At 35.3% G+C, this 26,556-nt stretch overlaps 1 protein-coding gene across 6 annotated transcripts in view; it reads right to left on the bottom strand.

Annotated features, from left to right (window-relative positions):
* The window catches only part of LRRC7 (leucine rich repeat containing 7), a 501,952-nt gene that overhangs the window by 48,791 nt on the left and 426,605 nt on the right, over nucleotides 1-26,556 (bottom strand). For 5 of the 6 annotated variants that reach the window (XM_067726544.1, XM_067726541.1, XM_067726540.1 and 2 more), the window contains one exon: nucleotides 7,203-7,424. In XM_067726544.1, the coding sequence (XP_067582645.1) occupies nucleotides 7,203-7,424 (222 nt within the window). Of the gene's footprint in view, nucleotides 1-5,135; nucleotides 5,262-7,202; nucleotides 7,425-26,556 lie in introns of those variants that run through there. The other variant, XM_067726542.1, reaches the window with a different exon arrangement.

The raw sequence follows: 26,556 nt of genomic DNA, 5'->3' as shown, positions 1-26,556 counted from the left end.
ATTTGTGTCAAAGTATGAATTTAGAGTTGCAGTATTACTTTGGTTACCGGAGAATAAAATTCTATGGGGAAAATATGCATAAATAGCAGTAATTTAAGTAGAGCAGGATGAGGTATGGGATGTCCCTGAAATCATTTGAGTAAATAATATACATTAAAACCATCTTAATATCTATTTTCTAACCATCTTTATTAAATTATTGCCTTTTAATTTTAAAATTCATGATTAAAAAACCCAAATATTTCCAAGTTTTTCTTCTTATATCAAACACTCAGGATAATGTATTTTTCTTCACTTGGTTCCCAGTGAACCTCACCTGGAACCTCACCTGGATGAGGTGAGGTTAGATGAAGCCTCACCTGGAACCCTTGTGAGCCCTTCAGGCAACTGATCAGAGCATCTAAAGAGATGTCTGAAAACATGTCTTAGCCAAAAGCTTCATGTACTCCACATATTATTAAGTATCAAAATGATTTCTTCCAGGGTACACTATAGCATCTCCTTCAAGGAGGGTTTCAGAGCTTTGTTTTTATTTCCCCTTGAATACGATGGGTGTGAGCTGCTTTGTATAACTCACGAGGCTTATTCTAATGTAATTCTAATGTAATGTTACAAGTTCTCTTTTAGGCACAAACTTTAGTTCAAATGTATACTCACAGGAACTGGCAGGAAACAGCTATGGAGCTCTGGCTCTCCTGATATGTTAGGTTCATTAGCGGGTATGTCCTCTTGTCTGGGGCAGACATGGACTTGAGGGTGCACTTTTCTATTTTTATTCTTCCAGTGTGGGCTTACTCTTGACCTCTATGTTTGGCTATAGTGCAGCAGGCTGTAGCATTATGTGGTAGACTCATGAAATTGGATTCTAATTCTAGTTCGACTTCTCTGAATGTTAGATTTTTAGTCAGTGAAACAGGAACTGCTCTATCCACCACAGCATTATTGGTTAGATTAAATCAGTTAATATATGAAAGGATTTTGAGACATTTGAAGCATCATGCTGATGTTTTTCCTTCCTAATTCTGCTTTGGGGTCTATATGTTCCACATATACAGATATGCTTTGCCTTGGATTATACATTTGCAAAACAGAAAAACCAAGTTTATGTTAGTTTCTATAAAAACTATTCAACAAGTTATGGATGACTTGTGTATACTTCTAAATAGTGTTAATAACACTATGCTATTCAGCTGGCAAATTGCTGAGTTATAGAATATCTCGATATCAGTTCTCAGCCTTGGCTACACAATAGAATCACCTGGGGAGTTTCAAAAATTCCCATTACCCAGCTCACATCCAGGCTAATGAAATCAGTTTCTTTGGGGATGAGGCCAGGGCATGAGTATTTTTCAAAGTTCCTGAGCAGCCTCCATCGGGCATCATGGAATTTCCTCAAAAAACTAAAATAGAACTACCATATGATCCAGTAATTTGACTCCTGGGTATATATCCAGAAAAAATGAAAACACTAATTTGAAAAGATATATGCACCCCAATGTTCATAGAAGCACTGTTTACAATATCCAAGACATGGAAATAACCCAAGTGCCCATAAATAGACAAATGGATAAAGAAGACATAGTATATATACACAATAGAATATTACTCAGCCATAAAAAAAGGATGAAATTTTTCCATTTGCAACAACATGGATGAACTTGGAGGGTATTATGCTAAATGAAATAAGTCAGACAGAGAAAGACAAATACTGTATGATATCACTTATAAGTGGAATCTAAAAAATAGTACAAATGAATATATGCAACACAGAAACAGACTCATAGACATAGAAAACAACCTTGTGGTTACCAAAGGGAAAGGGTTGGGGGAGGGACAAATTAGGGATATGGGATTAACAGATACAAACCATTATGTATAAAATAAACAACAAGGATATATTGTATAGCACAGGGAATTATAGCCATTATCTTGTAGTAATTTATAATGGAATATAATCTGCAAAAATACTGAATCACTATGCTGTATACCTAAAATTAATATGATATTGTTAATCAACTATACTTCAATTAAAACAAAAGCTGAGCAGATTCTAATGTACAGCTGAGGTTGAGAATATCTGATATAAAGTATTATTTTATTGTGAAGGGGAGGATAAGCTGAACAGTCATTTGGACTGGGAAACAAAGGGAAGAGCTAAGAGAATGGATATGATGGCTAAGAGTTTTCATGTGGAATGGGAAGGAGTCAAATCTTACTTTCTGGCTTTCTTCAGCTCACTGTTTAGTACAACTCTATTATTCTCTATTATGTTCATCAATAATTAAAATGGTTTATGCATTATAATACCTTTTCTAAGTAAAATTCCCTGATAGTGAACTTCAAGTGACATGCACATGATTTTTTTGTAGATAATTTGTTAAAAAGAATATCCATTATTACACATCAGATTTCTAGTCTATGGAAATTAATACCTTGAATCTGGGTCGCACATTATGGTTTAAAAATCACTTCCATATATTTTATGCCATTTAATCCTAGAGTAGAAAACAGATGATACTTAACGTCTATGAAAAATAGATATGTAAAAGTAAGTGTATTAAATTAGAATTCTTAGATATTTTGCCTTGTTTTATTGTGATGGGTAGTTTGAAAGTTGAGATGGTTTCATCATTCAGGTGGAACATCAAAGTTTACTAAGTACTTCTTTATGGCTAAAAAAGGCTAAGTGTGCTGGTTAGGTAAAATATGACATTCATTTAAATTCATTCAACTTCATTAGTGGTAGCATTTATTATGTATGTTCATTGCTATATGGAACTTATTTTAATCAGATTAGAAATTCATTAGTTCTTTAGGTCACATTAAGAGATACAGAGGTATACTTTTTCTAATAATAAAACTTTCCATTTGTTGAGTATTTTTGCTTTTCAAAGAATTGGAAGTGTTCATGTGAGTTCCAGTCAGCATACCATCTGGATAAGACAGTTCTATAACTCTGAATTGTAGCTGAAACACGTTTAACTAATATTATTTGACAGAAAGGGACACTGAGGCCACAGCAAGCGTCTGGATCATGTGGTTAATTTAATGGTAAGACTGGTACACAGAACTTGGGTTCTGGGTTAGATAGACCTGGATTAAAATTCCAGCTTGACCAATTATACCTCTCACAAGTAGCTTGACCAATTATACCTCTTACAAGTTACTTATTTTCTCTGTGCCTTGGTTTCTTCATTTATAAAAAGGAAATAAGATTATTGTGAGGACTAAATGAAATAGCGTGTGTAAGCAGGACCAACTATGTAATTAGTGGGGCCTGATGCAAAATGAAAATGTGAGGCTCTTTGTTGAATGATTTTTAAGAATTACAAGCTGGTGACAGCAGAGCATTAAACCAAGTGTGGGGCACTTCCAAATGCAGAACTTTGTGCAGCTGCACAGTTCACACACCATGAAGCCAGGCCTGTGTGTAAGATACATGGTATTTATAGCATAAATATACTTTATATAGTATGAATAGCATAGTAGGCACTCAATGTATGGCAACCGTTGTCTTGTCTTTTCCTACTTTCATTCAGACTTCTCCTCCCTGAATTAAAAAAACGTAGATTCGTTGTAATCGGTTGTTTTTCACCTGTAGCATTCCAATAAGTGATTACTTTTTTAAAGTAAAATCTCCAAGCTTTAGTAGAAATTATTGTGCTTTATCATGCTGCACACAGCATGTTTATTTGTACTATGTTTATTTTTTATTTACTTATTTTTTAACATCTTTATTGGAGTATAATTGCTTTACAATGTTGTGTTAGTTTCTGATGTATAACAAAGTGAATCAGCTATACGTATACACATGTCCCCATATCCCCTCCCTATTGCGCTCCCTCCCACCCTCCCTATCCCACCCCTTTAGGTGGTCACAAAGCACAGAGCTGATCTCCCTGAGCTATGCGGCTGCTTCTCACTAGCTATCTGTTTTACATTTGGTAGTGTATATATATCAATGCTACTCTCTCACTTCATCCCAGCTTACCCTTCTGTACTATGTTTATGATGTCTCCTTGCACTTAAAAATTATGAATGACTTAGATTTTTTCCATATTGTACTTGACCAAATTTAACATTGTTTTTGTAGTAATCATTTAAGAAAACTCTGTTTTCTCTTAATGGCCCTTTTAATGCACCACTAGAAATGCCTTATGAAAATAGAGTAACTTGATTTATATGCCTGAAACCCATATTAGAATTTTCAGTTACCTCCTTGGTCTTTGCATTTCAATTGCTACTCTATAATTTTCGTGTGAAACTATACAGTTCTTAAATGTTTTAAATATTTTCCTCCTTTTTTTTTCTTGTTAAATATGGAAAAAGTCTTGCTTTAAAGGGCACACACACATATTAGAGAGGTCTGAGTTTTCAAAAGAAAAATGAGTTAGGAAGGTAAAAAATACATAAAATATTTTTATTATGAGAGTGAATTACATAACCTCCTTCAGCCTCTTTCTGTTTGTTTGTTTGTTTTCTATCTATAGACTAGGGAGGTTGGACTGATATTCATTAAGTGCCCTCCAGTATTTGAATTCTTAAAATCTTGAATTTTATTTCTTCTGTTTCCTATTTCTTTACTCTCAGGGCCAGGCTTACTTTGTGTGCGTGTGTGTACATGTAGAATTGTATCATTGGACTCTCTCAAAAACTTTTTGAATGTTGTTGGTGGGTGGTAATGTTCTCATTTTATAAGGAGAAAAAGAGAACCTCAGGAAAGAGTTAATGACTTGTCCAGATTCACACACTTTAATAAAAGTTAACATGGAACTCGAACTCCAAATTCTGAAACCTATTCCTAGTATTCTCTTTCCTGAATGCTATAGAGCTAAACAAAGAAGTGGAGAGGTTTAGAAAAAGAAAAAGAGGTGAAAGAAAACAGTGTAGTAGTTGTGGTGTGCTGGAGAATGTTTAAGAGCTGGCTGGGGGAAGGGGAGGGCCCTGGTTTGTAGTATTTGCTCATTTCCCTGGTGTAATTATCCCCACAATTTCAACCTATCAGTGTGGTGTCCCTGAAGGTAGAGTTGGGAAGATATGCACACAGTAATGAGCCAGGATGAGTATGCTCCAACATGCCACTGGTAGTGGATAAATATTACACTGAATCATGAAAAAGGTTTTGAGAAACTGTCTCCAGATTTATAACTCAGGGGAGGGGGGAGCATAGTTTGGGGACTAGTACTATTGGTTTAAATGCTCCTTAGGCTTTCTCGTGGTCACTCCAAAGTTTTCATCTCAGCATTCCAAACCATTTCAGCCTGAAACCAAGGCAGAAAAAACCAGGAATTCAAAAGGAATTACACTTAAGTACTTTCCTTAATATAATCATTGAATGTTTAAGTTTTTATCTCTCAGTTTGAAAGACACCTGATGTTGTTAGAGTTACAAATCAAAACACTTACAATGACTATAAATACATTCTTTGAAAGAATCATGATATTTTAAGTTTGATAAGCATGTAAACTAAAACTTAATAATCCTCTCATTAAGTCAAGCTATATAATTTATGTATTTTTTGAGAATAATGTAAAAAAGGCCTTTAAATTTAGAGTGTTAAGAATAACTGTATGTTAATACTAACCCTACTATTCAAAGTAGGGGAAACAGAAGGCATTGATCTCAGTGGATTTTAAATGTGCTGATTCTGGGAGAAAAAAATTTTGTAATAACTTATCTTATTAATTATTCCTGTTAACAGGAATCATTAAATCAGAGAACTGGATTGAAGTTATGATATTTGTGGGGGAGAGGATATATGAACAATTTTTAACCTAAGCTGCCTGCGGTAAAGCATAATTTAAAACTTTATTAACTTTTTAGAATTAAAAACCTCACCTCATTACCTGATTAAAGACACCTGTCTGATTTATTTTACCTTAAATCCAACATTTGGCCTAGATCAAGGCAGGATAGGAAGAAGATTATCTTAAAAAACCCTATCTCAGGGCTTCCCTGGTGGCGCAGTGGTTGGGAGTCCGCCTGCTGATGCAGGGGACACGGGTTCGTGCCCTGGTCTCGGAAGATCCCACATGCCGTGGAGCGGCTGGGCCCGTGAGCCATGGCCGCTGAGCCTGCGCGTCCAGAGCCTGTGCTCCGCAGTGGGAGAGGCCACGAGAGGCCTGCGTACCGCCAAAAAAACCCCCCCAAAAACCCTATCTCAGCTTCAAGAAGGGTATTAAGAAACTCAGGAGATGTCAGGAGCAGCTGGGATCCAAATAATAAATGACCCAACAGCATAAAGGAAAAAACTGGAGAATGAAGATAATCTTGTCTGATATGTTTAGGAAATAAGGACGGTGATATGTGAAGCTTTGAATAAGCAATAATAAAGTGAAACCTTTATAAACCATATTAAGGGGTTAGAGAAGTCAGTGGGAGCTTTGCCTAATTATCTAAAGAATGAAATAAGAGAAATTAATTTTAATTAAATTAATTAAATTAAATTAATTTCTCTTACTAATTAATAAGAGAAATTAATTTTCTGAGAGTATTAATATCTTGATGTCTTACTTTCTAACCTTAATATGACTCAACAGATGAGATCTTATTCAGTGTTCTGGCCTTAAGAAAGGAAAGCAGAGTCTACAATGGAAAACCAGATCCTAATTTAAATAGGTCAGAGGAGCAGCAATTCTTTTTTTACTACATGGCACTTATCAATAGCTTTTGGAGCGTTTCATAAATGTTTCCTTCCTAACTGCTCTTTATCATTTTGTTCATAGCAAAGCTTTATCTCTGTATTACTCAAAAATCAGAAGATAAAACTTTTAAAAAATGTTCCCACAAATCGATGGGAATATACAGTTCAGTTTTTACACTGTCAATTTCACCAAAGACCTTGGTAAATATACCTAATCCATTGAAGCTCTTTGTAACATTCAAAAGCTGTGCTGCAGAGCTAAATTGGAGTTGGTAGTGGGCAGAAGGAGGTGCAGGATAAACCAGAAAAAACTATTCCAATTCATCAATTTTGCTTTATGTGAAATGGGCATTTTACCAACCATCAATTACTCTATGTTGTAGTTCTTAACCAATGAAAATAATGATAAAATCCCTACAAAGAGTGCTCTACTCCATTCAACATGGTGACAGCATTAATGTGTCCCAAACTACATTAATGAGGGAAGGCAAACCACGGATTTATGGGACTTTCCCCAAATATTTCCTGAAAATTTATCAATTATAAAAACTCTACTCACCTGCTCTGGATAGCCATCCATACTCCTTTGCCCTTTAGTTTGAATTAAGCACCGTCCAGGCTGAGGTCCCCGGGTGGCCTGTGAAGAGGGGATCTGAATAGGCAATGGTGACTGAAACTGCTGGATGGTCACTTTGTTTATGTTTCCCTCATATGGCTGCTGCTCCCGGCTACGATGTTGAAGGCTCTGGGACCCCATCAAGGTCTGGATGTGGCTGCCTGCCTGTGGAGAAGATAATCTGTCAGAAGGTCTGTGGTGTTGAAAGGATGTGATTAAATTAGAAAAAAGAAAGTACAGAATACTTCTCCAGTAAGTAAAGTGCCATAATTTGGGCTTTCAGCCATGGCTAGGAAGGATAATGAAAAAACAGTAAGGGTCTGCCTGCTGTGGTTTGTGAAAATGCTAAGATCGGAGCAAGGTCACGTTAAATACACTTGTCATCTGATGGCTTGCCAAAGCTTATTTTAGCCCCCATTTTAAGGAAACAAAGTTCAGTTTGGAAAATCTCAAGAAGAAAAAAAAGTCACAACTTAAAAAATAAAGTGGAGTTCTATCTGGCATTTCATTTAGAATAATAGCAGGGAGAGAGATGTAATATATGAAACATCAGGGAGAAAATTATAGAAGCTACTTTCTAATTCTGCAGCAAAAGAATTGAATTGCATATTTGCCTTTATGCCACACACATGTATAGGAAGCTTGTTCAGGTGAGTATAATCAATATTTATTAATTTTCTGCAATATTAAAACAAGAGTATGGTTTTTGCAATCTTTAAGTTCCATTAAAAATTAATCATGTGATAAATTCCTGCGAATATCTGTAGCCTGTAGAGGCACTAGATATGGAAAGGTCTTTAAAGTGAACTCTGCATGCAGATCATCTTCACATGAGCTTTCAGAGAGACTCATCAGTACCTCATTTAAAACAATGATCATTTATCAGCCCTTGAGGGTGGTTGCTAGAGGAGAAAGGGCATGCTTACTTTGGTCTCCCATCTTTAAATGACTGGTGCCTAATCCTGTTTCTCGTTCATTCCGATATTCTTACCTTCATTCTAGCATGGGCTCCTTGAGTCATTCTACCTGATATCTTTTCTGTCAAGCAAGCAGTTCTGTTTGTGAGCTGATAACCTAGAACATGCCATTTATTTATTTATTTAGCCATACCTCGCAGCTTGTGGGGCTCTTAATTCCCCGACCAGGGATCAAACCTGTGCCCCCTGCAGTGGAAGGGCAGAGTCCTAACCACTGGACTGCCAGGGAAGTCCCCTAGAACGTGCCTTTTAAAATTAAGTATGGTTTAACATGGAGGTCTAACATGGGAAGTGAATGCTTATCTTTAATACTTTTAAACCTACGTTTTAATGCTGTGCTTGGTACTTCACCCAATGGATTACTTCCTGAATCCATTGTCTTTCTTTTGACCTTTTAAGGGTAGGCAATTTGGAATTTAAAAGTAAATTTTACCTTAGAATTCATTAATTAGGAAAGTTTGTGAATTTTCCTGACTAATCAAGATTTTTAATTACTATGAAAAAGTCAGATTGGAGGTATAAAGGAAAAATTATTAAACAAGTATTCAAGGAAAAGATGAATTTTAATTATTTTAAAGTTCTTAAAGAGCAACATAAGAGACATAGGAGATGACAGTGATCATGCAAAATCATTTAGAGAGGGAAGGCATGTTTTTTGATTCCAAACAAGAGGTAATTTCAGTGAAGAAAATATTCAAAATTATTATTTAGCAATATGCAAGGGAAAGAAAAAATCATTTGATTATATTTTAGATATCCAACTGATTGTCTTATCATGTACAACTTTTTACATTCAAATACAGTAAAGATATTTCAGTCATGAGAAACTGGAGGAAAAGATGCAAAAAAAAGTTTCAGGCTATAACAGCACAATAACAAAACAATTATCAATCTAATATTGTCTAATGCAACCAGGGATCAGAAAATTACGGCAGCATAAACACAAATAAGATAACCTCATAGAGGGCAAATGTGTATTTCTCTAATGTATCTATTTCCTTCTCAGAAATCTAAATGAAAGATGTCACAACTTTCTCAGCCATTCTAGAAGACTGAACACCCTTCTGGTCAAGTTTTTCCTTGTTGCAAATTCAATTCTCTCCTACCTCCTTGGAATTTCATGTTCTCTTGTTTGGTAGGCAAGGAAAGCCATGATAAACCCAGTATCACATTTGGGGCTGCTGTACTCTGAATGAAGTCACTGGCCTGATGAGTTATTTAGTTAGAGAAAATGATTTCCTGGAGCTAGAGGAACTGGGGGTGTAAGTGGACTAAGGCTGACTGGCCTGGCTACTGAACAAACAATTGATTTTACATTTATATCTGCTTCTCACATCCACTGGTATAATACTCATGGGTCTTCAGTTAGTCCTTGAGCCAATGGGAAAGAGGAAGACTGGTTGTTTAATTGAAAGTGACAGACAAGCAAATAATTTTTATACCCAGAAAAACTTAAAGAGCTCCAGAACATAGCTTTGGTCCCACAATGCATAATCCATTAGAAAGTCAATAATGACTGCTTAATAATAATTTCATTGATTAGAATATTCTGGTAATGGTCTATCTAAGGGTAAAAAAACATAGATATTATAGAACTATAATACCCTTTAGACTTATTTTTATGGTTTATTTTTTCATTCTGATGGGACAGTTTAAACTTTAATTATGCTTTGATTTGAAACTCTTTGAGGGCAAGCACCACATCTTACTTACCATCTTTAATAACCGGCACAGTAACTGGCACTTAAGAAGCAATGGCTACTATTCAAATACTAGGTGCTAGATAATGTACTAAAACTTACCTTATACATATTGCCTCCTTTAATCCTTACAATAGCATTAAGGGATAATTATTATTAGTTATTATTACTTAATTTTACTGAGGAGGAAACTAAGGCTTGGAGAGGTTAAGTAACTTTCCCCAGTAATTTGCACAACTGGTAAACTGGCCGGACTGGGATTTGAACCAAGGCTGTCTGGCAATCAGAGTTCATGCTCTTAAACATAAAATTACATTGCAACCACCATTCCCCAGGATTGTCTCTCTTCCTACAATAGCTGAACTATGAAATGAAAAGAAACCACAGAAAGGAACAGAAGGATCTGATTGTTAAGGAAGGATATATTAAATTTCTTTAGCAGCTCTTCAATTTGCCAAAGGGCCATTCCTACTTATTGAATTAGGTCTATTATCTATTTTAGATCCTACGTATTTGACTTAGACTTTATACTTGAGCAATTAGGAGGATACTCTGTGTATTTAGTAATCTTTCCATGATTATGAAATAATGACACTCATGTTCACAGATGGCTTGGCAAAGCATAAAGTGGGCATGGAAGGAACATTCTGTAAAATGATTCTGTTCACATCAGTAGCAGTTTTCTCACTCTTTATTGGGGCTACCGGGTGCAATAAATGAGGATGGGGAATGACAGCTATAGAAAGCAAAGAATTAACACTAAATTCTTTGTGAAGGTAAGCAAATATGAATGACACAAGACATCTAAAGGGACAATTATGGTGTGGAGGGACTGTAAAGAGTAAGTTATTTTGACTGGCACAGAGGCTTAAGAAAGATAATAAGGATGCTCATGATGAAGTACAAAGGACTGATGAAAATGTAGGAAATATCGAGACTGGATTCGTTCAGATAGAGGGTTAGCTATGAGGACACTGACTCATACTGAAGGAGAATTTGAACATGAAGGTTTCTATAAAGGCTGAGGTACACATTTTGAATGATAAAAAGAAATAGAGATTTGACATTTGTTTTGAACTTTCAATGGGAGGTTGGACAAAATAACATGTATTTGAGAATAGTGATGGAATATGATGTTTTCAAGTTGACCCAAAACCATACTGTCAAGGTTTATGGGGAAAACTTCAATATCAATAGGACCCAAGGAAATATTTATGTCAAAGCCACAGAAAAGAAATATGATTTGATACCAAATGGCACTGTTCATACGCAATTCATCTCACAGCTCATCAGGCTTATTATGTGGAAATTTGAAGTGTTTGGGAGGTTTTGTATGGTATAAAATAAATGACTTTTTCACTACAACAAAGTTTTGGTTCACACTATTTTCTTAGAAAAGAGTGTTAGACTGAGAAGTTTATTACTCAATTTGGTTATCAGTTTTACTACCCATCTTTGCTCTTGGACCACTTGTGGTGCTCCCAAAAATCAAACACAGCCTCAAAGGATGACAGTTTATGCCACTGAGAATATTCAAATGGGTACAACTCATTCTCTAAAATTAAGTTCAAAAGAGTTCTAAAGATGTTTGGGGTCAGCGTCAACAATACAGAATTACATACAGAGGATAATTAAGTAACTGACTTCAAGGAAACATCATTTAACACTCATTTAAATGAGTCAGTTTCAGTAATTTTGTAAAACAACAACAAAACAGTCCTATCACTTTCTATCTGCACCATGTACTCTGCAGTGTTTCTCCTCCCTTTGTTTTTTTTAACATGCACTTTTGGTTTTAGAAATTGAGACAGTAGGATTTCCGCTTCTGGTCTGTGGAGTAGGTATACTGTTCCCTATTCCCTCCATTAAGAACAATGAAAAACTCTGGACATTGTACATAAACAAATATAGGAAAACTCTGGGAAGTAGACTGAAGAAGCCAAGGACCAAGTAACAAGATGGTGGTAAATTTCTCAGGTTTTATTTTTGTGTCATATATCCCAGACTAGGAGTTGAAAAAGTGGGCATCCCCTAAAATGCCAGCCAGTGCAGACAACAAAAGCCCCAACAAAAGCCTACTCTCTCTAGCCAAAGAACCAGGAAAAAAGGGCATCCTAGCAAGACAGAAAACTTTCAGATTGCTCTACTACAGCCAAACAACATGGAAAGAACTGCGGTCCCGTCCCAACAATGCCAGCAAAGGCCAAGTGGGAAGCTGATACTTCTACCCTTATAGGGATTTAACAAGGCACAACACTCCTGCTGCGGTGGTGTCAGAGAAGGCCAAGTAAGGTGTCACTGCATTCATCCCCACTGGCCAGCAGTAACCCACTCCTCACCCAGTGGTGTTAATGGAGACCACATAAGGAGCATGAGCTTACACTCTGACCCAGCAGTAATGAGGCACTCCTCTACCTTCCCATTAGGGTGGTTAGAGGAGGTCTTAGTAGAGAGTCAGGATTTTCTCCATCACCTAATTATAATGAGGCTACTCCCACTGAGGTATCAGTGGGGCCATCTGGGAGCTGGAACTTCAATCCCCACCTAGCAATAACAAGGAGACTTTGCCTCAAGTGTTACTGGATGCTAAATGGAAAAATTGGACTTGTACCTCCACTTGGCCAAAATGAGGTGCTCCACCATTCCCCAAATGGAGTGGTGTCAGAGAAGGCCAGCTGCAACAGATGGTTAAATACAATCCAGAGTTTTATAACATAATATGAAAACGTCTAGGTTTTAATCATACCAAGAACCAGGAAGATCTCAAACAATGAAAAAAAGACCACCAATAGAGGCCAACATTGAGAAGACAGAAATTAGAACTACCTGACAAAGATTTTTAAGACAACAATTAAAAAAGTGCTTCAATGACCAATTACACAAATGCTTGAAAAAAACTAAAAAATAGAAAACTTCTGAAGAAATATAATGTCTTAGCTAAGAAACAGAAGATGTAAAGAAGAAACAAATAGAAATTTTAGAGCTGGAAAATACAATAACTGAAAAGCTCTGTGAGTAGACTTAACATCAGAATGTAGAGAACAGAGGAAAGAAACAATAACCTGAAAGATAAGACAGTAGAAATTATCTAATCTGTAACGGAGAGAAAACACACTGAAAAAAAAATGAACAGTCTCAGAGACTCTGTTCAAAAGTTCCAACAGTAATATTATCAAAAAAGAGGAGAAAGAAAGTGGAGCTGAAAAATTAAAAGAGGAAATAATGGCTGAAAAATTCTGAAATTTGGCAAATCTTATAGATTTAAGAAGCAGAGAGAATACCACACAGGGTAAACCCAAAGAAATCCATGCACAAACACATGATAATCAAACTTGTGAAAACTAAAGACAAAGGAGAAATCTTAAAAGCAGCTGGAGAAAAATGACGTCTTACCTATAGAGGAAAAACAATTTGAATGACAGTGGATATCTCATCAAAAACCATGGAGGCTTCCCTGGTGGCCCAGTGGTTGAGAGTCCGCCTGCCGATGCAGGGGACACGGGTTTGTGCCTGGTCCGGGAAGATCCCACATGCCAAGAGAGCGGCTGCGCCTGTGAGCCATGGCCGCTGAGCCTGCTCGTCCAGAGCCGGCGCTCCGCAATGGGAGAGGCCACAACAGTGAGAGGCCCGCGTACCGCAAAAAAACAAACAAACAAACAAAAAAAAAATGGAGGACAGAAGGAAGAGACACAATATTTTTCAAGTGCTGAAGGAAAAGAATTGTCACCCCAACGTCCTAAACTTGTGAAAATATTCTTCAGTAATTAAAGAGAAATTGAAACATTCTCAGATGAGGGAAAATGAAGAGTATCTGTCACCACTAGACTTATCCTAAAATAATAGCTAAAGGAATTTCTCTAAATCAAAAGAAAATGATAAAAGAAGAAAATTTGGAGCATTAGGAAAGGAGAAAGAACATGGCAAGCAAATATATGGGTAAAAAAAAAAAGCTCTCTTTTTCCTCTTGAATTTTCAAAATTATGTTTGATGATTGAAGTAAAATTATGTTACTGTCTGAGGTGATTCTAAATGTATATACACTGAGGAGGGTGAAGGGACATAAAAGAAGGTAAGTTTTCTATACTTCAGTTGAACTGCTAAGTGATGATGCTAGTAGACTCTTATAAGTTATGTATATGTAATGCAATACCAGGAACAATAACTAAAAAAGCTACACAAAAAGATATACTAGAAACACTGTAGATAAATCAAAATTAAATTCTAAAAAGAATTCAAACACCTTAGAGGAAGCAGGAAAAAGAAATTAGAGAAGCAAAAAAAGAGACAAACAGAAAATAAGAACTTAAATTAAGACCTAAACCTTAATGTGTCAAATTAAATTAAATGCATAGAGATTAAATACACAAATTAAAAGACAGATCTTGGCAGGCTGGATTAAAGAACATTATTCAAGTATATGCAGACTATAAGAAGTCACTTCAACTATAACGAGCTAGGCAGGTAGATATTAAAAGAATCAAAAATAAATATCATGCAAATATGAATTAAAGGAAATGATAGGTGGCTACATTAATACTAGATAAAGTAGATTTCAGAGCAAAGAAAATGTACTAGGAATAAAGAGGAATTTTATAGGATGAAGAAGAGTCAATCCACCAAGAAGACATAGCAATCCTAAATGTATACACAACAAACAACAGAGGTGCAAATGTGTAAAGCAAAATTGATAGAACTAAGAAAAAAATAGACAAATTCGTTATTGTTATAGTTGGAGATTTCAACACCCTTCTCTAAACAACTGATAGAAGAACTAGACTGAAAATTAGCAAGAAAAAGAAGAATTCAACAATACCATCAACCCACCAGATCTAATTATCACTTACAGAACATTCTATCTGACAGCAGCAGGATACACATTCTCTTCAAGTTCCTACAGAATATTTACTAAGACTATATCCTGATTTGGAAAACAAATCTCAACAAATTTTAAAGAACTGAAATCACACAGAATGTGTTCTCCAGCCACAATAAATCAAACTAGGAATGAATGATAGAAAAATAAAAGGAAAATATTCAAACACTTGGGAGCTAAACAATGTAGTTCTAAATAATTCATGGATCAGAGAGGAAGTCTCAAGGGAAATAAAACAATACATTGAACTGAATGTAAATGCAAATTTGCAAAATACAGCTAAAGTAGTGCATATACTAGAAAAGAAGACACCTCAAATCAGTAATTAAGATACTACCTCAATAGCTTAGAAAAATAGGAGTCAAATAAACCAAAAGCAAGGGAAGGTAGGAAATAATAAAAAAGTTCAGAAATTGATGAAACAAAATGAATTACAGATAAAATGAATAAAACAAAGAGCTGGTTCTTTGAAAAGATCAATAAAATTGACATACTTCTAGCAAGACTGAAAAAGAAAAAGAAAGACACAAATTACCAAAATCAAGAGTGAAGGGGATATCAATAAAGGCCCTGCAGACATCATAAGGATAATAAGGTATAATACTACAAATAACTCTACATAAGTAAATTTGACAACTCATATGAAATGATTCATTTCCTCAAAAAACACAAACTACTATAACTCACACAATATGAACTAGGTAATTTGAATAGTCCTGAAACTATCAAGGTTGGATATAATTTAAAAACTTCCAGGAAAAAAACCTCTGGGCCCAGATGGTTACACTGGAGAATTCTATCAAACGTTTAAATAAGAGTCAACAGTAATTCTGCACATACATACTTTTCCAGATAATAGATGAGGCAGAAAAGCTTCTCAATTTGTGAATAAAACCACATAAGGACAGTACAAAAAAAAAAAAAAAGAAAGAAAGAAAGAAAAAGAAAATTACAGACTAATATCCTTTAGAATACTGATGCTAAAGTCCTTAACAAAATATTGGCAAATAGCATTCAGCAATATATAAAAAGAAACATCAATGGCTGAGTGGGGGTTACTTGAATAATACAAAGCTTTTTCAATATTTGAAAATCAACCAATGCAATGCCTTGTATTAATGGGCTACAGAAGAAAAATCATGTGATCATATCAAACGAAGCAGAATAATGTTGTCTTGAAGATAAGAGTGTATTTATGTCAAGCACCTTAGTACAATGCCTAATATGTATTGTAGATACTGTTTTATGATTATGACAACCAAACTGTTAAGCTTTATTTTTTTCCTCTTGTGGTGTTTGTATTCAGCTAGGGCAATTTTGATGCCAAAAATCTATGTTCTCCCATTTGGACATTAGAGGACACACTTTTACAAATACATGAAAGGGAGCTCTGAAGCTTGAAGGAGAGGGGGTAGGAAGTTGCTGTTTCTCTTGCCCTAGGGACTTGGTGACAGTGCATTCTGCTGGCACAGTGCAGTATTGGGGGAGGGGATTCAAATTATTTGCTGATCTTAAATTTTTTAGAGCCAAATACTGGTAATATACTCCAGTGCTTCAAATGACAGATAAAAAAGTGAGGCAATAGGGCCTTTCCCTTCAGTGCATATGCCTTAGGATGGCAGCTGGCTGATATGTGCAGGCAGTCATTTGTGGCTTAGTGTATCTCTATAAGCAAATTTTTCTGTGATTAAATGTCAACTTATAAAACATAGCTCTGGAATTGGAAATTATTAATCAAAATGAAAAAAACAATAGAGGATCCATAATAGAAAAAATGGTGAAATTAGAGCTAAATCTACACATTCCACCTACAGTTTGTGGTGTGATGATGCTGACTTTTACATTCCTGAAATAAAATGAAAAGGAAGATGTTAGCACTAACAATAAAAGTTTGACAATTACTTATTTTGCCCTTAAGATTTCTAGGAACCTAAAGGTAGTGGAGTAAGTCAGATAAAAATCAAGTGTCAAGAAATGGCACCTTATCATTTTGACATCCTCTATTTGGCAGCAATCCTTGATCATCTGCCAGTTGTCATGTGGTTTAGGTCTTCAAATTACATACTCAATCACGGGCATTTTCATTACAATGGATTAATTTCACATTTTATTTTTGCTTTTATATTTCTTCTGAAATGAAGATAGTATAAATGTTATTGAGTTAGTTCCATTTTCTGAAGTCGAATAGTCATTTGTGTTAAGGAACACCTATGTTAAGAATTGATGAAGTAAGTAGTTTTAATCTGCCACTGTTTTCTATTGCTTTGATCTGTGGCAAGATTTTTTTTTTCCTCTTACTTAATAGCCATTTGATAGACACTCTTTGGGTTTGCACTTTTATTAAGGAAATAATTTAGAGTCAGTCTGGATAAGAACAATCTCCTGATTTTATGACAGTAATGTCCCACACTACTGGAGATAGCTATATTGTTGCACTGGTATTAGGAGATAAAATAATGTGCTTTGTGAATTAAAGAATTAATGTTGTATTAAGTACGAAAATCCAATACAAAAGTGACTGTGAAACTAAACAATATTCAGCTGTCGTTCTTGCTGTAAGTTAGGGAAGAATTTTCCATTCACATTTCTACAACTTCCTACCTGAACTATTTTTTAGAACAAATTTAATTACATGATAGGAATAGAGTAAGTTTTAAAAATACCTATGAATTAAATAATACTAAAATCAACTGATTAAAATATATCATCCTGGCTGTTTAGATTAACAAAAGGAATATTTGAAATGGATCATTAAATACAGAAAATTATTTCATTGATTTTTTTCAAAAGCTTCTTCCTGATTTAGCCACTAAGTGTATGGAACTGCCTCTGAAGGATCCCATTTTCGTGAAATTTTTGACTTCCTACTGGCCATGTACTCTTGCTTTGGCAATTAATTCTTGTTTAGCAAGCAAGTCTTTATATATTTTCAGCCTTCTCTCTCTTATATAAATAATTTCCAATTATAGGGAGATTTGAATCCAATTGGATGTATTCATTCTTATTTCTCTAGTATAGCAAAAGGCATGGCTTCATGGGCACACTGGAAAAGGTAACACAATCATCAATCAATAAGCTTTTTTTTAAAAAGAGTACATTTAGTTCATCTGAATAACAGTTCTGATACTGGTAAACCCAAAAGAAGTGCAATATGAAAGTCTCAAGACTAGATTTGAACCCTTAGCTTACAATTCCTGTAATTGTTCTTTGGAATGTTCTATATATTTTAACTTGTATAACCCCAAACAGTGCATTTTTATCCTATTCTAGAACAATGACATATCTATTCCATAAAGACCATGCTGAGGCTAGTGTGGTAGAGACAGAGCATGTATTTGTTAGGGAGGGAAATTAGTGTCTGTCTTAATATAGACACTAAATATAAGCATCAAAAATTTCAATGAGCCTTCAATACGCGTTTGATAGATGCCTAAAAATGTCATCAATAGTTGATCCTTAATCACAGAAGTCCCCTAAGATATAATTTTCATCTACTTACTTTATTCCTAATCCTTCCTAACCTGGAGTGATATTTATGACAGTGGGTATGTTCACCTCTCAGGCAACTGGTGTGATTGGAACTGTTGCTTAAAACTCCCTTTTCAACCTAAGGGTGAAATTAAGGTGTGGAAACTTACTATTCACACAAATATTCAGTTCCAGATTATTTCTGAATACTGAAACTCAAAGGAAAGTGGAGTTGCGTTATCATTGATCAAGAGAGTCAAAGTTCTGCTAGGGTTAGAGGTTCTTTTTCATTTGGACACATTTGGTGTTTTCCCACAGTTCCGCTTTCCTTTATAAACTTATGTCCCTTGAAAAAAGTGGCTTTTGGTCAAAAGAAAAACTCAATATATTTGTGTAAGAAATGTCTCTCTGGGGGCAACAGATAGTGCTAAAAGTTTTTGTTTATTTGTTTTTGATAATTAAAAAATCTGTAATTGTATGACTTCATCAATCTACCCTTTCACTGACTCACTTCTCATTTTGGGGGCAAAACTCACTGATAGCAAATGCATTTGACTGCTATTTATTTCTTCTTGAAGTCCAGCAGCCTCAGTAGAAGTGACACCAACATGAGTGAGGGTGATAGGAAGAGGATGGTTGAGGGAAGCAAGGAGAATCTCAACCTACCAACTGACTCAAAAAGATCTCTTTTCCTAATGTTTATAAAAATGTTTGGAGTTCAAAATGACTCTATATACAGGATTCCGGACGCGCAGGCTCAGCGGCCATGGCTCACGGGCCCAGCCACTCCGCAGCATGTGGGATCTTCCCAGACTGGGTCACAAACCTGTGTCCCCTGCATTGGCAGGCAGACTCTCAACCACTGTGCCACCAGGGAAGCCCTCCAGTCTGTTTTTGAGTTTCAGTGATGACCCAGTCTACCAGAAGAAAAATTTACTGCAACCAGTGCAAAATTTCCCCCTATCAGAGGAGAAAAATGAGGCTTGGGAAAGAGAATCAGAAAAGAGGGAGCCAGGATTGTGCTTGGCATTACTCACAGTAATAGAGAATATTGGTTTTGTTTGCTTATGAACTGATGAAGTCGAGGCATTACTCCTGGGCATTCTTCACTGTTAATAACGCGTATTGCTTTAGGAGGGAAAAAATACAAAGCCTCAGGTGAAACTTACACTACTTGACCTATTTCTTTCTGTACAAAAGGAGAGTTTAGCTACAGCATTGATATTCACTAAAGTTTAAAATGCATTTTTTTAGAATTTCAATATTACTTAAACTAGAGCAGATATGCTTGACTTTTATGTTATTGATGGAAATAGGAAACATTTCTATTTCCTGTCTCTTATCTCTCATATGTTAAGGTTTACCCAGTTGATTTTCATATCTGCTTCATCCACACCTTGACTTGCTCTCTTATAGCCTCAGGATTTGTTCTACTTGTTGCCATTCCTATGTTTTCTAATATTTAAATCTTCACCTATCTTTCTTGTTTATTCCAGACTTTCCTCTATTTCTGTGTAAGTGAGTTACATCCGCCTTCCGCCCCTGCCCCACCTCCCGTCCCCTGTCTTTGATATAAGGGATTCCAACAGCAATAATGTCCATTCTCAGTTAAATATAAAAGCCAATAATTGTAGTTACATTTATTTCAGCTGTACATATATAGAGTACTGATAGCAATATTTGTTTTTAAAGGCAGTAATTTTGGAGAAAATTACTTTTCAATGACTACAACTTAAAGATTATATATTTTAGATAAGATTTTTTTATAGCATAATAAAATGATTTTATTTAAATTACTAAATGTATAGCTTGATTTTTCTTAAGTTGATTTTCTTTTAAACATCTACTTATTTAAAAATGACATAAATTTATTCTTATCCTGTGAAAAATTCTACAACAGACTGATTTTTGTTACCAAGTGAAAAATCAATCCCAGTAGTAGTTTGACTCAGTTGTTTTAAACACAAATGATGGTGTGGTTGTATCGTCAATAGCAAAACAATTTAAGATTTTCAAAAGATATTTTAGACTTGATCTTTCTATATATGTATAAAAAGAAACAGTAAAATGCATTATACTAAGAAACATGACAAATGGCAAAATTATAATAAGGAATGAATATTAATAAATTAAAAAAAAATTTAATACGTCATATGGTCTGAAAAAGCAAAACTTTCGATTTGGGGGCCTGTGAAAGAAAGAATTAAAAGAACATAAAAATGATCAAACCCCACATAATTTCTTTTAGTTTCTGCTAATGAGTTCCTGGGCATGCCTCAGAGATGACGAGCATCTGGAAATCCTGAAGCTCTTAATGGCTGAGCTTGCAATGGCTGGCATTGTAGACGTGAGAAAATCATGGGCAAGTTCAGCATAAGGGGCATGTCTGTGAGCCAAGACTAAATTAGCTACATTTTTATACCTTTTTCTTCAACTATGTACATCCTGATGTTGACCCTTGATACCCACCTTTATTATTCTAACTACCAAGTCATTATGCACTTAACCTAGAATAACAGACACTTGAGGAGGGAAGGGTCACTAATGCTGAAAGAGACCTTTGAATGTCTAGTCTTTACATATTAAAGAATTTTCAGATTTAATATCACTGGAATTTTAAAGTTTCTTGGTTACTCTTTCAAGAAGAGAAATGTTTTAAGTTTCATTAGTTTTAATATGTCACTTCAGCCTTTTTGCTGCAATGTTTTCCTGCTCCAGCATTTTAACATACCCTTACAGGTATTGTCCTTCAGTTTAAAATCTTCTCAGGGATATTAAAGCTTTTTAAGACTCTCAATACTTTTAACAGAGTTTGTCATTTCAGATTTAGAGAAAAACAGCCTTGTCATCCTTATGGAGAATGCTACCAAATCAGAGTACAATGTCTGACTTTAAAATGAAAATGGTTTTCGTTTATATTTTACATTATGACCTTCATACTATATTCGGTTACATTTAGGAGAGTCATCTAAAATATTTAGTCACCCATGTGATCTTGGCAAGTAACCTAACCTCAACTCCAAGTCTCTAACTGAGAAAGTCTAAATTCAGTTTCTTCTTTCATTAAAGTGGACAAAAATAATAGTGTTTACCTCATATGATTGTTGTGAAGATAAGACGAACAAATACATGAAAGAATTTAGCACAATGCCTGATACAGGGTAGTATTTAATGCATGGTACCTCATAGTTCTTACCATGGTGACTGTGACTTAATCCAATAGACTGAAGCAATAAAAGCAATGATGTGATACGACTCTAAAATGCAGATACTCCTTCTGAGCACTTTTGTTAAAAACTAAAGTTTTTAACAGCAATTCTCAAAGTGCTCAAGCAGTACTGTCTGGAATTTGAGGGTGTGAGGGTGGATTTACCTTACTGTGACATGCTCTTCTAGCAGTGATTCCCAGACTTTTTGAATTAATGGACACCAGAATTTGAGATTTTGGAGACTGACATAGCACAGGAAAATTTAAAAACTACCTCCTACTATTATGCTACTGAAAAAAGAGGCTAGGATTTAACACCCTCAACACTTTGCCATATATTAGCCACTCTCAGGTACATAGAACAATGATGGTGGACACAGGAGCAAAATTCTTTCTGATAGATGAACACATTTTGTTTATGTTATATATCTAAACCTCTGGATCCACAGGTTGGAGGGTACCCATATTTGTTCTCCTGTAATGCTTGGAGTACTGCTAGGCATAGCCATAGGTATTACCAATATTAGTTCAAAAGATACAACAACTAGAACAGAGAGCCACAAGTTCAATCATAGTCTTTCTAAAATGGATTTCCCACGGAATCTCTGCAGCATCACAGTACTTTCTGATCACAGTAGTATCACAGTACTAGAACTACACAGTAGTATTATCCTAGTAGTAGCATCATAGTAGTATCCCTTGGCATAGAGATAAGATTTAAAAAATCTTCGGCAGAGACTTTGAGAAGCAGACTCAAATGGGGTACTGACTAAGACTTCTTCACCACTTATTATCCTTGATTCCGCATTCCATTTGTAGTTTAATTTCTGATTTTTCATTCTCATCCTATCTAGCCTAATGACTACTTACTTCAGGACAATGGCAAAACCAACACTGACTTAAAAAAAAATTGATTGTAGAATAAAATATAAACTCAAAGAATAATAGTACAACGCTCACCCCTATTTTGGTAAATCCAGCAGTCCAGGCTAATAATCCATTACCATTTTAATTTCCTTAGGTTGATTCTCACTAGAATTTTAACTTGATATCCTCAATTAATATATAATAAAAAACTAAAATTGAATATTTAAAGCATTCTTTATTCTCTTTACTCTGTGACGTAATAGGTAAACATATCCATTATTACGTTCTAAAGTCTCAGATTTTAGGCAAAAGTGTTATAACGTAGGGTAGTCAGAAAATGCTTATGATAGTAGGAAGAAGCTATAAGTGAGTTTACACATGAAAGACATGGTAAAATTTTAAATACATATTACATTATTTCACATTTGACAAGACGTATAAAAGGCTACTGAAATTTTCAGATAGATTAAACAATTATTTTAGCCGTTAACAAGAATAACTAGCTCACAAATGTTTAATCAATACAGAATTGCATGGGGTTCTCAAAGCAAGTAGAGAAGCAAGCAAATGATCATCATGATTTGTACTGATGATATGATTAAACATAATATTATGGACTTTGAAAATAGATTTTATGTAAAATGGATGCATGAATGGATAATGTAAATACCTGTTAATTCCATTTAGAGTAATAAATGAATAAGGCTTTTCCTTTTATGGGAAAATTATAGTAGCCCTTTGCAACTAAGTACGTGATTACGGTTCTCTCTTTGGTTAGGTTATGTAAGGGTCCCTTGCTCTGATAGGTACTCCTTCAATTTCCTACCGTCACATTCACAATCTCCTCTTTTTTCATAAAGAAGCAGATTTCCCTACTTCCCTGAGATTTCCAACTTCCTCTTCACCAATCGCTTCTCATCAGCCTTTAAATGTAATCATCTTAAATATTCCTTCTGTCTTCCTCATGTCCCCTTCCAGATTCTACCGTAATTCTCTTTCCTTTTAAAAGGAAACTCCTTTCTTGAGTTTTTTTAAAGTTTCTCTATTTCTTAATGTAGGTTCCTATGGATTCTGCCCCGTCAGTTAAGTAAATTACTTTTTGTCGCTAAAGCCAAGGAGCCTTTACTCACTTACCTTGCTTGATTTTTTTTTGCACCATGTGATACTGTTGACCTTTCCCTCCTTTAAACATTTTTTTCTACTTGATTTCTAAGGTGCCACTTTTCCTTGTTTTTCCTTCTACAGTTTTTTAGTGGTCATTGGAGTTGAAAGCACATCTATTCTATTCCAATAGATTAGTCAAGGCCAATCATATAATTCCATTCATCTTGCTAGGGGTGAGAAGTCCTTAGCTGTTTTGGATCAATGAGATGTAAAAAGAGGCTTGTGGGGGGATTTAGGGAAAAAAGGTTTTGCTTGTAAGAGACAGCTATGGGAAACTTGGTTCTCTCTCCTGATGGATTGGAAGGAGGAAGCTTGTTATCTTCAGTTGCCATAGGTAGCCATCTGATAATTATGAAAGGAACCAAGTTTAGGATAAAGCCAACAATATGAATGGAAAAGTGGAGAGGGAAAAAAAAACTAAGTATTTAAAATTATCTAACTGAAGACTAATCAGAGCCTAGATCTTGTCTACTTCTTATGTTAGCTAAATATTTTAGTGTTCAAGCCTGGAATTTTCTATAACTTGTGGTAGAAAGAAACTTATTGACAAAATCAATGGTCATTTCTTCTCTGTTCTTGTTTCTAAGGACATGCCTTAAACGTTGGTGTTCTGTGGAGTTCTGTGTCGTCTATCTGTCTCACTCACGACTCAATTATGACTTATGTTTTAATTGCTAAATTTGTATCGCCAGCTAAGATTTCTCTCCTGAACGTCAGAAAACTATATCTAAATATCCACTAAAAATTTCCACTCAGATTTCCTAAAGGTACCTCAAATCTACATCTTAAAATTTAAACTTCCCTCCCCTCCTCCACTTACACCTATTACTCTTTTGCTTTCCCATCTCAGTGAATGGCACATCATGACTCATACAAATTAGAAACCTGGGGATTAGTCTTGGAACTCTTAGCTGTCTCTTAGGCCCTATGTCCAGTCAATCACAAGATCACGTTGGCTCTACCTTTTAAGAATATAGTGGATCTTTGCATTTTCTCTCTACCACCCGTTGCTTCCATCTACTCTCCCTTGGATTACAAGAGAAGCTTTGTAACTCATTCCATGGCCTCTAGTTTTTCTGCTCCCCAATTCATTCTCTGAAAAGCTGTCAGAGTGCTCTTTAGACAAAAATTTAATGATGTCTCTTCCCTGTTTAAAACACTTCTTCCCATTTCTTTCAGGATAAAGCCCAGCATAATCTGGTTTATGCTTATCCTCCTAGCTTTCTTTTAAGCCACTCTTCTCTCTTAACTTTCTTTAATTTCTTTACTAAACTTGTGTCCTCTCCAGGTGCTCTCCTAACCATCTTCACAGGAGTATATCTGCAGTGCTGGATATTGCTCAATAGGCAGATTAATAACGTGTATAACACCTGCAAATCAGAATATTAACAATTATTTGGGGTAAAATAATTTGATATTTAATATATCCTTTTAAAAAAGCACTGAAGGGCTTCCCTGGTGGTGCAGCGGTTGAGAGTCCGCCTGCCGGTTCAGGGGACGCGGGTTTGTGCCCCGGTCCAAGAAGATCCCACATGCCGCGGAGCGGCTGGACCCGTGAGCCATGGCCGCTGAGCCTGCGTGTCCGGAGCCTGTGCTCCGCAGCAGGAGAGGCCACAACAGTGAGAGGCCCGCGTACAGCAAAACAAACAAACAAACAAACAAAAAAAACACTGAAGTATTTATCAAGGGAAAAAATCACCACTTATGTTACAAAGTATGGGATTATGTAGTGTATATGTTATGAAGCACAATTATAAAATGAACATTTATGAGCTTAAGAACTAGAGTGTAAGAATCACAATTCAGCTTAAGAAACAGAACAGTACTAAAACTAATATTAGCTTCCTCCCTGATTCTACCCCCAGCCTCCCCTTTAGAGATAACCATAATCTTAAAGTTATATTAACCATTCCCTTATAAAAAGTTTTTTCTCACTCATATACTTATGCCTAAATAATATATTTTTAGTTTTGCTTGTTTTTGAGATTTATAAATATGGAACTCTTGATGTGTGCCATCTTCTGAAACTTGTTTTTCACTCAAACTATGCTTCTAAAGTTTATACACATTATCCTAATTATAGCTAACAAATGTTCATTGCTGTAAAGTATTCCCTTGTGTGAATATTTTTTATCACATTTCTTGTGATAGACATTTAGGCTTATCCAGTATTCTACCATTGTACATGTTGGTATCTTGAATGACATACACAAGAGTTCTTCTAGGATATCTTAGGAGGCCAATTATTGGAATGTTGGGTATATGCATATTCAGCTTTAAAAGAGAATTTGTTGCCAATGTGATTGTGATTTATACTCCCACAAGAAGTATAGAGATTACATTGCTCTTATACTTGCAGAGAACTTATATTTTCATACTTCTTAATTTTTGTAAGTCCAGTAGGTATAAAATAGCATTTTTTCTGTATTTCCCTGATTGATAAAAAGGTTCAGTTTTATTTTAATGTTAATTTACTCTCCTGATGCCCTTGTATTTTACCATACTTTTGGTACTGTGTTATATGACTTTTCATATTGATTTGTAGGAGTTTTAAAAAATATATTCTGGAATATAAATCTCTTGTCCCTCATATATGTTGCAATTATCTTCTCGGTTATAGCTTTCTTTTTGCTCCCTTTATGGTGATTTAACATGACGTATTACAATTACCTACTCATCACTGAACCTACCTCACCAGACTAATAGGTACTAGAGGTAAGACACCATACCATATTTTATTCATTTTTGTTCCCTAACATCTAGCAAGTACTCAACACATAGTAGTGCTGCTTAGCACATACAGTTGCTCACTAAGTGTCTGATGAATGAATGACAGGATGAATGAGTTGCTATGACTTTAGAAATGGTGAATCAATTTTTTGTGGTCAAATTTCATTTTATGCAAATTGGCTACGCCATACTGCTGAATCCAACAGAGTCAGAAAGTATACATTACACAATTTCCGGTAGTTGCACTTCACAGGTGGGTGTCAGACACAAATAAGAGGTGACAGATCTTCAGATAGGTGGCAGGATGTCG

The sequence above is a fragment of the Pseudorca crassidens genome, chromosome 2 (assembly GCF_039906515.1).
Source record: "Pseudorca crassidens isolate mPseCra1 chromosome 2, mPseCra1.hap1, whole genome shotgun sequence".
Lineage (NCBI taxonomy): Eukaryota > Metazoa > Chordata > Mammalia > Artiodactyla > Delphinidae > Pseudorca > Pseudorca crassidens.
The sequence above is the reverse complement of the archived record's forward strand: the minus strand, read 5'-3'. Positions and strand labels throughout refer to the sequence as shown.